The sequence below is a fragment of the Populus euphratica genome, unplaced genomic scaffold (assembly GCF_000495115.2).
Source record: "Populus euphratica unplaced genomic scaffold, PopEup_1.0 scaffold22.1, whole genome shotgun sequence".
Taxonomy (NCBI): Eukaryota; Viridiplantae; Streptophyta; class Magnoliopsida; order Malpighiales; family Salicaceae; genus Populus; species Populus euphratica.
This window is the reverse complement of record NW_011499863.1, coordinates 410,758-423,204: the sequence shown is the minus strand read 5'-3', so window position 1 is coordinate 423,204 and position 12,447 is coordinate 410,758. Positions and strand designations below refer to the sequence as shown.

The following is a 12,447-nucleotide window of genomic DNA, read 5'->3' as shown; positions in this document are numbered from 1 at the left end:
TCCATATCCTCATATCCCAAAAAGATAAAATAAAATAGAAAAGAAATAAAAGATCACAAAGTCAATAAAATAAGTAATTTAATAATAATAATAATAAAAGTAAAAAGATGTGAAAAAAAGAGAGACAAACACTTCACTGCATCCACAAAAAGCTACGCTTACCTAAATAACGTTATCCGTTATTTCTTTCCCATACTTTTGGCTCTTTCTATAACGGAATTTTCAATCTTCATTCATCATTACCAATATACCCTTCAATGAACCTACATTTACTGTATGTTAATGGACAAGAGAGGCGGCCTAGTCATAACAAAAATACAATGTGTTCAAGGTAGTTAAGTCATTTTGCAAGAAAACAATGGGTTTAATGGTAATTTAAGAAAATATATGCGTGTATATATGGGCAGCTGTCTCTGCCACCCCACAAATCTCCCCATTGCCATCACCGTACCGTGGCTTAAACTTCAACCTCTCTTCTCTCTGTTTTTTTTTTCCAACATGGAAGACGGAGACCAAAAGGAGCTTCAGCTTCTCCCTTCACAGCTTTCCATAGCTTCTTCTTCTTCCTCGTCTTCTTTATTGGATTCTTCATTGAGGTACAAATCATCAGTGGTGTCTGATCACCACCACCATCACAATCAGTTTGGAGGGCCATCACTGGACTTGCAACTATCGATAAGTGTTAGGCCAATCCAGGCACAATCTAACTGTGTTTTAACAGGTCCCATTTGTGATTTCAGCGATGTGAAGACGGATACGAGCTGCGTTGAGGCCTTGAAATGGCAGGCTGCTGAGCAAATTAAATTGGCAGCAATTGAAAAGGCTTATGCAGAGAGAGTAAGGGAGCTTACAAGGAGGGAGATGGAGTTGGCGCAGTCAGAGTTTGCAAGGGCTAGACATATGTGGCAAAGAGCTAGAGAGGAAGTGGAAAAGGCTGAAAGAATGAAAGAGAAAGCTACAAGGCAGATAGATTCTACGTGCATGGAGATCACTTGCCAGTCTTGCAGGCAAAGGTTCAAGCCTTGAATTGATATCATATCATGCCTTTATGAGACTGAGATGAACTTTTAAACCTTTCATGATGAAGAAAAGTTGGAGTTATTCTAGAGACAAAGTTATCGAGTCTGGATTATATTTGGGTATTGGATTCCTTCTATTTCTTCTTTCAACAACGGGAAGGGATAAGATTGATGAAAAAGCACACAGCATAAGTGGCAACACTGAAAAGTTTCCAATGATAATGCCCATTCTGTATTTTATCATTTGTGATGTGTATGTTGATGAATTATTGGCTGCAAAATTTATTTCAATGATGGGATGTTGCACTGCTTTTCAAAAACCAAAATGGAAATTATGAAGGAAAAATATCAATAATTTGTTACTCATAAAAAAAAAAAGATTTTCTCCATCTTTGAAGCATTTACTAAGGATTGATTCTCAAGACAACAGACAGCAATTGCCATTCAACAAGTTGCAATTTCAGCAAAGCTATAGAGGAAGACTCTGTGGCATAACCATGTTCCATCAGAAAATTATTTCTGTCTTTAGTTTCAAAGAAATTCAAGACTCTCTGCAATTTGTTGAATGAACCTGCACGAACCTTGGGATTTATAATTTGTAACAGATTGGTGATTACAGTCCCCATGATATTTGCCTTCTCAGTCCTTTTCTTCTTTCTTGCTTCCTTCAATAACAAACAATCATCTCCCAGATTGCTATATACATGCACCAAGAATGAAATTGCTGTAGCAAGATTAGAAACTTTAATCTGTAATCACGAAATCAACCCCTTTCCCTGGTCAATAAAATCACTGGATTTTCCAGTTTGTTAAACCATAATTACTCAGCGGAATGTCAACGTGCATGATAAGGGATGCTGTATAGGCTTCCATGTCCTCTAACAATTAAGAAATAGACTCCTGAACCAGCTAATCCATATATATTATATATTCTGCTGATGATAAATCAAGTACGGGAACCAATGGTAACCAAAGGATTAAGTTTATGGAGTTGGACTAGGCAGCTTGCCCTAAAATTTTGAGCTACAAGCTCAGAGAGAAGCAGTTTTCGTAGCTCCTTATCAGTTTTTAGTGAGTTGGGACTTCACAGCCAAAATATTAAACCTATTAAGAACAAGTTCAACTCAATAATATCTGCGCAAGGAAGGAGGAGGAAATAGTGAGGCAGAAAGAATACAATAATTTATTATCTGCAAGTTCTGAGCAGCAGCCACCAAACACCAGAGTTGTGCTTGCAAGTTGGAAGATTTGTAGTGGATGTGGATGCTAGTGAAGCTCTAACACATAATGTGGGCTAAATGAGTCCAAACTGATGGCACACTAAGAACCTTGATTTTGATAGAAAGGCAAATGAATCAGAACAAAAAGCAAGTAATATCATCAAGATCAAGACAGGAGGTGCATAGGTAGCTGCATCCACTTGTATTCAACTTCTTAACTTTTGCTGATCAGAAACCAAACACCCACTATCTATGTCTGGGATCCAACACAAAAGAAACATTTTTTTGGACAGGATGACACATTTCAATTGAAAGCATCAGTCAGAGCAATGAACAGTGACACTGCCACCCCTTTCAAGATGTCGCGAGAATGAAAACTAGCTTAATTTGTCAGCAACCTCCAAACATATTTCTCAAATACAGTTAACCTGTCATGGCTGGCTTCAATAATACACTGAATTGATTCTTTGCTGAGGTCAAAACATAATCCAGTGGGGTCAGAGGATCTTGAAGTTTCAAGACTTTGGTCCTCCTAGAAATTACATCTGCTCAACAGCAAGGAAAGCATGGGGAGGAAAAAGAAAGAAAGAAAAGGTAAACATCATCAATTAATTTATTGGCCTTAAGTTGCAGAATCTTGTGAAGGGTTCAACCTAATCAAAGATCAAAAGCATACTCCCCCTTTTCACTTTCTAAACATTTGTGGTCTTGCTTTAACGCTTTTAGGGCTAACCACTTCTAATATACCTTCAAAAAGACAATCAGTCCATCCTCAAGCTTTTTAATGCTTAAAGTTTCAACAAGATATAGAGCTCACACTCTTCTTTATTGCACTTCTTCATTTGCTTTTCAGATTTGATAATTTACAGCCTCTTCCTCCTCTGCTTCGGGTATAATTAAGAATCTGTAATATTTGCACGGGAACCAGCTGAAGAATTCCCTTCATTTTCTTTCTCTTAAATCTACTGCTGAGAAGGATAAGAATCTGAGAATGCCCAGTATCTCAACGTTGACCGTCCTTGTCCTGTAGGAGACTGAACTTGTGTTTTATAAGTGGTGCTCTGCCATAAAGTAGGATGCCAATGATAGAAGTAAACATTTTCGGGCTGGAAACTAACAAAAAAATTGTCCATTCACTGTATCCTAATTGAGTTTCAGATTTACTAGATAATGATCATACTAATCAAAGATCCATACTCCTCCGACAAATGACCACTTGCATTATGGGTTCCTTGTCTTTTATCTTTTATTTGGATACAATCAGAGATATGCAAGAGCTATCGATTCCATGATAAAGTTGACGAGCAAGATAAAAGTTGTAGGACATACCCAGGGTGATCAATCAAACTAGTCATTATGACAAAACCTTAACATTTGTCTTTTCAGATTGTCCACATATTATGGTGAAACGATACTGTATTTCTACTTCAAACCGATGTAGATTCGTCGTGTCGAATCGTACGCCCAGCACTACAATGAATTCTGCAGATGAGTGACCTTAATTATTCCATTACCAATCAGAAAGCATGGCTGTCCTTGAGCATCTCCGGCACTATGTCCTCTGAAATTACCTCTTCTTGAATCTGACATGAAGCCCCCATCAGTCTCATTAGTGCCAAGTAGCCCATTATATCAATATACATGACTTGTCATAATTTTGCACCCAGCAATGCACAGATTGAACAGCGCATTACTGCTATTAGCAGTAAATAATCTACTGGTCTAGATCATCTAAAAGACAGCACCAATCATTAACATTTAAAATTTGGCAGGAAGTGAGAACTATTAGAAGTAAGAGGAAACAAAAACTGGTGGGAGTTTATTTTCTGTCTTTTGAGAATTCATCAAGTAAAAACTTTTGCTAGTACTACATGGCACTAGTGATCGTTAATTCTCCACATACAACCAGACCATTCACAATCTCTTTCAAGGCAACAATAAGAGCAGAATATGAAATGTTTCATCATTTTGGTCAAATCTAAACCAACCAAGAAAAAAAGAGCACATACCTTTAAAAGTAAGGAAGGCTTAGCTCATGGTGGGGCTCAAATCTCTTAAGAGTCACACCTTGTGGGACTGAAAACAATCACACCATTACATTGCTATACTGAGCTAACAGCCGGGGTGGTGAAACTTTTTATCGTTTTCAATGATGAAAAGCTAAAAGGAAGGATATGGACAAGAGTAGCCATTGTACAAAGTTTCCATTTGCAGTTCACATCAGAAAATAAGAATTAGTCAAGCTATACTATGATGTCCAACCCATATAACATAAACATAGCCGGTTAATGTTCTTTGATTCAAAGGTGAAACCCTTTTTCCTATGTTAAAATTATCTATCCCTCTTATCTAATCTGATATTGTAAAGTCACCCCTTAATTAATTAATGAAAGATAAAAATGAATATAGTTACCAGTATAATTAAAGATAAATTATTGATATAATTAATAGAGTTGTTGGATAATTGATAGAGTATGAATAAAGATGAGTTGTTAGTCTAATTTGTGATATAACTGGTATCATAATTTATGATTTTTATCCTCTTATTTTTGCCTATAAATAAGTAATGCCTCCAAATTTATTTTGCATACCAAGATAGAACCAAGATAGAGAGAAGAAAAAAAAAGTGAAGAGAGAATAATTCTATAAAGTTGTAAAGTATTTGTGAGAGAGTAAATGAAGTGTTTTTTTCCTAATAATAAAGAGATTTTTAGTTGTTTTTTTATTATTTAGGAGAGATTGTAATTCTAATATTACTTAGTAAAATTTTTCATGTGAATATAGCACTAATTGGATGAATCATATAAATTCTTATGTGTTTTATTTTTTATTTTATTTTATTTTTATTTTTTATTTTGTTGAGTTTGCATTTACATCCTAACATATTCTAAGTCTACTAGTACCAGCTTCCAATTGCTGTGCTAGCAGCTTAATCGTGCATTTGATCTCTGCAGCTGACTCGAACATGTTTATCTGCTGGATTGAATGCATTAATCTTGGCTTAAAACAGCTGCGATAGCTTTTCATTTGATCTTCTGCTTTGGAAACTTGCTTAGCGTAGTCCAATGAATGCCATGAAAAGACTACAAGTGGGTTTTTGAAAGAATCCTGAGATGTTTAAGCTCTTAATAAAGTCGCTCCATTCTGCCATAAAGAAGACAAAATAATTCCAGTCAAGATGGATTTCAACGCAATTAAAAGAGCTGAAGCACCGATATTTAACACGGCTGCTTCGTCGTTGCACATTACCACTACCATGAAAAGTTTTAAGCACTCGTTTCGGCGAACGATATAAACATTGATTAAAATTTAATTTATTTATATTTTTAAATTTTGATGAGTTAATATTAAAAATAATTTTGAAAAAATAATTATTTATATTATTTTTTAATAAAAATAAAATTTTAAAAATTAATTATTACCGCAGTTCAAAAAACAATATGCTTCAAAAAATACTTTCTCTAAATTAGAGAATTGGCGGGAACCAATTTAGTACAGAAACGCTGCGTTTCACAGGCATAAAATCACAACAATCCATAAGAAACGACGCGTCATTTAGCATCTACTTTCCAGAAAATGTAAAATTCCAAATTTTGAGTTACAGAGCTAATATCTAAAATCATCAATCATCACCATGAACCAGAAGATGAAAATTAACAAGAAGAAGAATAAAAAGAATGAAATGGAGTTTTGCGAAGTATGCAATTTGAATGACGATGAAGGCCAAAACCATAAGTACTTTCCAAACCACAAAAATTCACTCTCTAATTTCTTCTCTCGTTTCCAAACCAAAATCGCCGCCGTCCGATTCTTTCTCAAAAGCCCTACCATTCTCCAACCTGGACTCTCCTCTCGCAACCGCATCTGGTGCGTCTTCTGCGATTTCGATATCCACGAGATCGGCAGCTCCTTCGTATGGTAAACAAATTTTTTATTTTATTTTATTTATGATTGTCAGTATTTATTTTAATTATCTAGTGATTATTATTTAATTGGTAATGCAAGTCAGTAATGTGTTTTTTTATTCGCTGAAAAAAAATAGCGCCAACGCGATAAGTCACCTGGCGAGTGAGGAACATTTGAAGAAATTGAAGCGCTTTATGTGGAAATACGGTGGTGGAATGGGCTGGGTGCCTGGGTGGGATACTTTTCGGGTTTTAGAAGCTCATGTGCTGAATCGTTGTTCAATGGTAGATTAGTGTTATGCTATTGGATTTCTATAAATGAATATGATAGTGTTGATTTGAAAGATGTGTAATACTCGAGACTAATTTAGGTTTCGTGTTTCGGTAATTGTAGTGGGACAAGTAGTGTGAAGCATTGAGGAATGAAAGGGCAGCGTTGGGCAGCGTTGGATCAAGAGGGATGCAAGTTGGACCTACAAAAAATATCCTCAACCATGAACATATAATTAACTTTGAAAATAATAGTTTGGGTAATGTTAATTTGAATATTTCAAATGGTGTTATGCCTTTACAGTATTATACAATGGAGTATCAGATATGCAATTCAGGATTTTCTGCAGTTGCGAATGTTGGACCATCCATGTATTGTGTGGTCTCTACTTTGCCTGTGCATGCACATTCTGGTACATGCAATCCTAATGATTTAACCGGTAAGAGTAACCTGCTTATTTGATATCCATTCCTCCAATGAAGTCGTTCTGAATGGAGATATACTGATACTAGTTCTGTTGTTTGTCTCGTGTTTGAAATTTGCAGCTAACTGGAATAGCCAGCATTCTTTCCCATAACAGTATAAACTGTGCACCCAATGTCGGTAATGGACAGGTGAGTTTGGTCCTCTACACTCTTTCTCTATGAAGCTCATTTCATTTTCTCCAAAACATGGAGATTATTTTCTTCTTTTGTAACTTCTTTACCGTGTCTAATCTTTTGTAGTGATTTTTATATTATGCAACTCGGTAGTTTAATAGCAGGTGAGTTTCTCATGATTAGTTTGTAGAATATATGGTACATGGCTGGCAGTGCTTTTGAATCTATATGTTGCTGTGTCGATATTTATCTTTAAGTGCTGCATTTATTATTTTTACTTGATAGGCTAAGCATCTCTCGAGGTTGTATCATAAGGGCGTGCAGCATTTTGTCAGACATCTTTGGCTAGGTGACTGTTCTAGTCATGGTGTGAAAAGTGACTGGTTATGAAACTAGTTGTGGTTTTCCATCCCTTTCCATTGTTTAGGGGTGGCTTTGATAATTACAAAGCTATATTAAGTGGAATTTTTTCCCTCCACTTGTGAATACTATTTTCTGATCATTCCAATGAGGGTAAGATGGATACGTCAAGTGCATAAATCTATGTAGATGTGCTGTCCTTCATGTATTTAGACACTCTCCACCGGGATGATGATTTCAAAAACATTTTGTAGGAGTTATCCATTTAGTTTTAGGATGTGAAAGTTGCCGTACTGTTTTGTGTATCATCTCCTTCTTCCTTCTTTAATTGCACGCCTTTAGTAAGTACCCTTTGACTTCTAAATGCTGTCAAGGTTTGTTTTTTGCTTGATGCTCAGTGATGTCAAAGGCTCTCAGCAAGGCTTTCTTTTCTGAGTATACTTGTTTTGGAGTAAAAATATGTGTAAACTTATATTTGTTTGCTATAGCTGTGCCAGGTTTATCAGGGTGAAAGATCCGTACATGGAGTGAGCAGTTTACGGGGTATTGATTTTTTTCAACATCTCATTTCTGTTATTCTCTTATTCTAATTTAAAGCTAGTCATCTGGAAGTACATGCATAATTTGAGTAGCTTGGTGGATGGGTCCTGTTACCATGGTGTTCCATACAATGTCAATCCTCATATTGTAATTGTCCTGTCAGGTTCCCACAATATACCTCAAGTTCCTGCTATGGCTCTACAATTGGCTGGAGTCACTCTAGCACCTGCCTTGACTCCACAAATGGCTGGAGGAAATGTGCATACAGGAGCTTCTCCTTGGTTTGAAGCAACTGAAGAAAATCAGCTAAACATTCAAGTGAAATGTACATGCATAATTTCTTCTAGATCTGTTTTGTTTGCAAATAAGTCTGGGAAATCACACAAACTGAACCAAAAAAGGGTAGGGGCTGTAAGAGAGTAATAGAAAACTATTTTTAGGACCTTGCCTAATAGTTTAAGCTATTGAGTTGAATGAGTTCTTTGACATGATATTAGAGTTTTGATTACCAAACAGTCATGAGTTCAAATTTCATCACACCTATTCTAATTAATTAAAAAAAATAGGTACAAGTTAGTGTAGGGGCCTTAACTTGAGATGGGTGTTAGAGAGTAGTATAAAACTATCCTTGGGACCTCACCTAATTGAATAGTTTTATATCAGGGACTGCTTGGGCAGAAGGGAGAAAGATGGAGATGACAGGTTGTCAAGAGCGATTGTGATGCTAACTGGCTCCCCAATTTTGGCAGCATGACGGCCAAAAGGAATCTAGAAAAGAATTTGAGAATGAGAAACAAAAATTACCCAGTGTGGAGAGTCATACTGAGATGCCAGTTAGGATATAGCCTTATATCAGCAAACAAATGGTAATCTCTAAGCTCAATGTCCTTGTGTATCCTGCAGTTCTTGTTATGTCCCATCTTTTCCATTTTCAGGCTTGGCTCTTTTTGTGAGGTGATTGAAATATACATTTTATGTTTTAAACATCATTACAATACATTGTTTTCTTCTTACTTGATTGTCCATGTTAGTAGATAGTGACGCCTCATCACATATAAATTTGACTAAAGTACTTGTGAATTCTTAGATGCATTCTATTATGAATTGCTGTAAAAGGACACCAGTCTACTTCAGCGTAATGTGGTAAAAGAAAGTTGGAACTAAGCATTTGCAGGTGATCATAGCACAGTTCACCTTTATAGGTAGAAGTCTTGGCTAGTTTTAGGTGATATGCTGTGTAAAAAACTCTTTGCTTCTTAGGCTGATGACATTGTATTCAAGTCTGGCATATATTTCATTGATTTGTGGAACTTTATGTGATGATGGGCTTATGCAAAATTAGTTTCCTTGACCTAATGAATTTTTATCTTGTCCCCAGCACAGAGGAGGGGTGCACTTGAATGATGGCTGCTGTGGTGATCATGACAAGAGCTAACAATGCTTCCGGTGACAAACATCATGGGAGGTTACTTTTGTATTCTTCTGCCACCTCACAAACATCATGGGAGGTTACTTTTGTATTATTCTGCCACCTCCTTCTTAAATTTCAGATTTTAGTTCTGAATGTATATATTTTTGTCAAAGGCAACAAGGGATCATTAAAAAACTTGAGCCCAGAAATGGCAGATCACTTGTTGGGTCCGTCATGTAATCATTATACTGTTAGATGCCCTTTTCGTATACCTGAAATTACATATCGCGGATCTTATGTTAAAGATCAGATTCTTTTTCTGTAAAGTCAGATTTTACCGTTCACCAAAAGCTTTAGTCTAATTATTGTCGTCTGTCTGGTGCGGGCAACCTTGCCACCACTACTTTGTGTTCGAATATTAGAATAATAAGCTATGGAACCAAAAACATGGAAATGATTTTTTTAAGAACACGGTTAAAAGATTACATCATCTGCTAACAAGAGAGCCCTTTCTTTAATCATATAGAAACAGCTGTGGGACAATGAGTGTCGAGCAAGCCAGAAATTTTCTACAACGCTGGTTTCATTTGGCAAAAACTGTGGCGGTATTCGATTCTTGGGGCTCCTACCTTGAACTTGAATCAACTTTAAAATAATGGAACTGCCTATGGATGACCGGAAATGCTTTTCAAGTGTGTTGGATGTAAAGCTGCCTATATTCACTCTCTGTACCTTGAATCTGCCTCTGCGAGAAGACAGTGACCTTGATTGGCATGCTCTTGACTTGTACATGGATAAAAACATGTCATGACATCTGAAACAATCTTCAAGATGTGCCCGGAAAGAATGATCGTGAACTGTACAGACTAGCTCCTTTTACTGTGTGCAACAAAGCCATCACTCAATCGCAACCATGTGGTCTGAGCAAAAATCTGAAGAATTTGATTTACCTGAGATCCTAAAATTCCAGAGTTTCCCCTTTGAAGCAACCAAGTTCTCATCACACAGAAACTCCCAGGAAAACCACTTCTCAATTGTCCGATCAACATCATGTACCAGTACATCTGTTGTGTTCCCAGCTCTTGCTATCATACTAGCTGTGTAGATTGCCCCCATTCTGCCTGTTGCCTCTGGTGAGTGACCACTTGGTCCATCCACCACCACCACATTCCATTGAAGCTCATATATTACACGTGGCAGGTTTTTCAATGCAAGTTTGCAAGATGAATTCTGAAGCATTTCTGGGTTTGGTGCACAAGCTGGACTTTTCCTTGCATGCTCAAGCAGCTTGTAAGCCTTCTTTGCAGGTGTATGGTATTCAATCTTGTGGATTTGAGTGTTGTTGGTTTTTGCTCTAGCAGCGCTTATTTTGTCAGGATCATCCTCTAGAAAGATTGTGGTGCCACCTGAGTTGATGGAGGACAATCTCAGGTACTGGGGCTCTGCTCCAAAAACAAGGAGGTTGCAGGGGGCTTTGCGTTTAATGAGATCAGATAGAAGTTTAAATTCCTTTTTTGTGAGACTACGTTCATCGGCAGCGATTTTCTGTTGTCTTGTTTGGTTGCTAGTTGTATGAAATGGAGCCTTCTCACAGGCCGGAGAAGGAGTAGAACATGTGTGTTGTAGAGTAGGAGGCAAAGGGGCGGAAGGTGAGGTGGTGATAGCAATTCTAAGAAGTCGGAGGATGGAGATGCATACCAAGATGAAGACAACAGAAGGTATAAGTTTTCTTCCTGGAATTGCCATACTCTTACTTCCTTTGAAATATTTGCGGCCAACGGGTATATTGAATTGTGATTCAGGTGAGATCGGAGGTGAGGACTTCACAAGAGGAGTGGCAAGAGAACGGTAATGCGGTACTTCTGGGGGCATTTTTTCCCTCGCCTACCCCTTTCCACAGAATCCCCGCTATAATCACGTCTCCTCTTAGCAAGGCATTGAACTGCTGGTGGCGTTTTTTTCGTTTATCAAGTATGCTATTGAATACTCCTTAATTTTGCTTGAGTGTGGCAGAAGAAAATGATCTTTTGCTTCTGTTTCAAGATTTATATTATCTCCACCTAATTGCTGTGGTTAAGCGTTGCAATTCGCTAATCAAAGTTGCCCAAGTGTATATCTTTGTCAATCATCTCCATCTGGGCTCGTTTGGTGCTTTATTCGAGTGAAGTTGAAGGAGGCTAAGGTGTAATTGCTGGTTTGTTGGAGGGCTGCTTTCAATCAATTTTGACTTCATGGTACGCACCAATCATTTTATATATAGCAGGTTGCTGGTTCTTGATGTACATGGGATGTTGACTTTTTGTATGCCAAATCCCAACCAGTCAACTCAGTACTTAAGGTTGCTAACTGATCCATAACCGAGTCATTGCCCCTAATTGATTCTGCTGGCGTAGGGCTTACAACAAGGAGAAAAGGGTAGGGTTTTATTTTTGCAGGGACGAAGTCCCTTATGATCCTTACTGGTTAGCCACAGACCAGAACCCTGTTTTTTTATGGAGAGCCATCAATTTTTGGTCCAGAAAGCAGCCTAAAGGTTGCCATTCTTCAATGTTGTTTTGAAGAGACGACACCATCTAGTTGCAGACACATGGTCCCTTTTTAAGGGTGGTACAAAAAGAGAGACTGAAGTGATATCCTAGCCCAACCTTGCCCTAGGATAGCAAATTTAGGTGTATAGAAGCATCTGTGCCACTGTAATTTGATTGCCATGCCTGCCTAACCGATAGATCATCTACTACTACGCGTCTGATTAATTCCAAGTTGATTTTGATCTAGGAAAAAGAATAGGTGACACAAATGAGGTGTTTGAATGTGTTTTAGTCTTTTGAAGTATTTTTTTATTAAAATATATTAAAATAATATTTTTTATTTTTTAAAAATTATTTTTAACATCAATAAATTAAATAATTTAAAAATAAAAAAATTATTTTTTTAAAACTCTGTTTGAAACACAATTCCAACCTACCTAACTCTATAATTCATTTTTGAAAAATATTAAAAAAATAATAAATCTCTAAAGAAATTTAATAAGTCTGATAGATAAAACTATAATAACAAGATGGCCAAATCCAAATATTATGAATTAAAAACCTTTTCGGCAAAAAAAAAGAGGAAAAAACTCA

The 12,447-nt window shown here is 36.9% G+C and overlaps 2 protein-coding genes and 1 long non-coding RNA gene across 7 annotated transcripts; 2 read left to right on the top strand and 1 right to left on the bottom strand.

Annotated features, from left to right (window-relative positions):
• Positions 1 to 345: 345 nt before the first annotated feature.
• LOC105125308 (protein SHOOT GRAVITROPISM 5-like) lies at positions 346 to 1,331 on the top strand. Its single transcript, XM_011025695.1, has one exon. It carries the CDS (start codon positions 388 to 390, stop codon positions 1,024 to 1,026), a length of 639 nt encoding a protein of 212 aa, XP_011023997.1. The 5' UTR covers positions 346 to 387; the 3' UTR covers positions 1,027 to 1,331.
• Positions 1,332 to 5,802: 4,471 nt separating this feature from the next.
• LOC105125307 (uncharacterized) lies at positions 5,803 to 9,403 on the top strand. Of its 5 annotated transcripts, none has more exons than XR_842220.1 (9): positions 5,803 to 6,157; positions 6,282 to 6,429; positions 6,539 to 6,626; positions 6,727 to 6,854; positions 6,961 to 7,029; positions 7,863 to 7,917; positions 8,078 to 8,232; positions 8,578 to 8,780; positions 9,298 to 9,403. It is a non-coding gene; the product is annotated as an uncharacterized LOC105125307 (long non-coding RNA). The 5 variants fall into 5 exon arrangements; XR_842221.1 differs by having other exon boundaries at positions 9,293 to 9,403; XR_842217.1 differs by lacking the exon at positions 9,298 to 9,403 and having other exon boundaries at positions 8,578 to 9,229.
• An 819-nt stretch (positions 9,404 to 10,222) lies between these two features.
• On the bottom strand, positions 10,223 to 11,197 carry LOC105125574 (glucuronoxylan 4-O-methyltransferase-like protein (DUF579)). Its single transcript, XM_011026092.1, has one exon. It carries the CDS (start codon positions 11,195 to 11,197, stop codon positions 10,223 to 10,225), a length of 975 nt encoding a protein of 324 aa, XP_011024394.1.
• Positions 11,198 to 12,447: the final 1,250 nt, after the last annotated feature.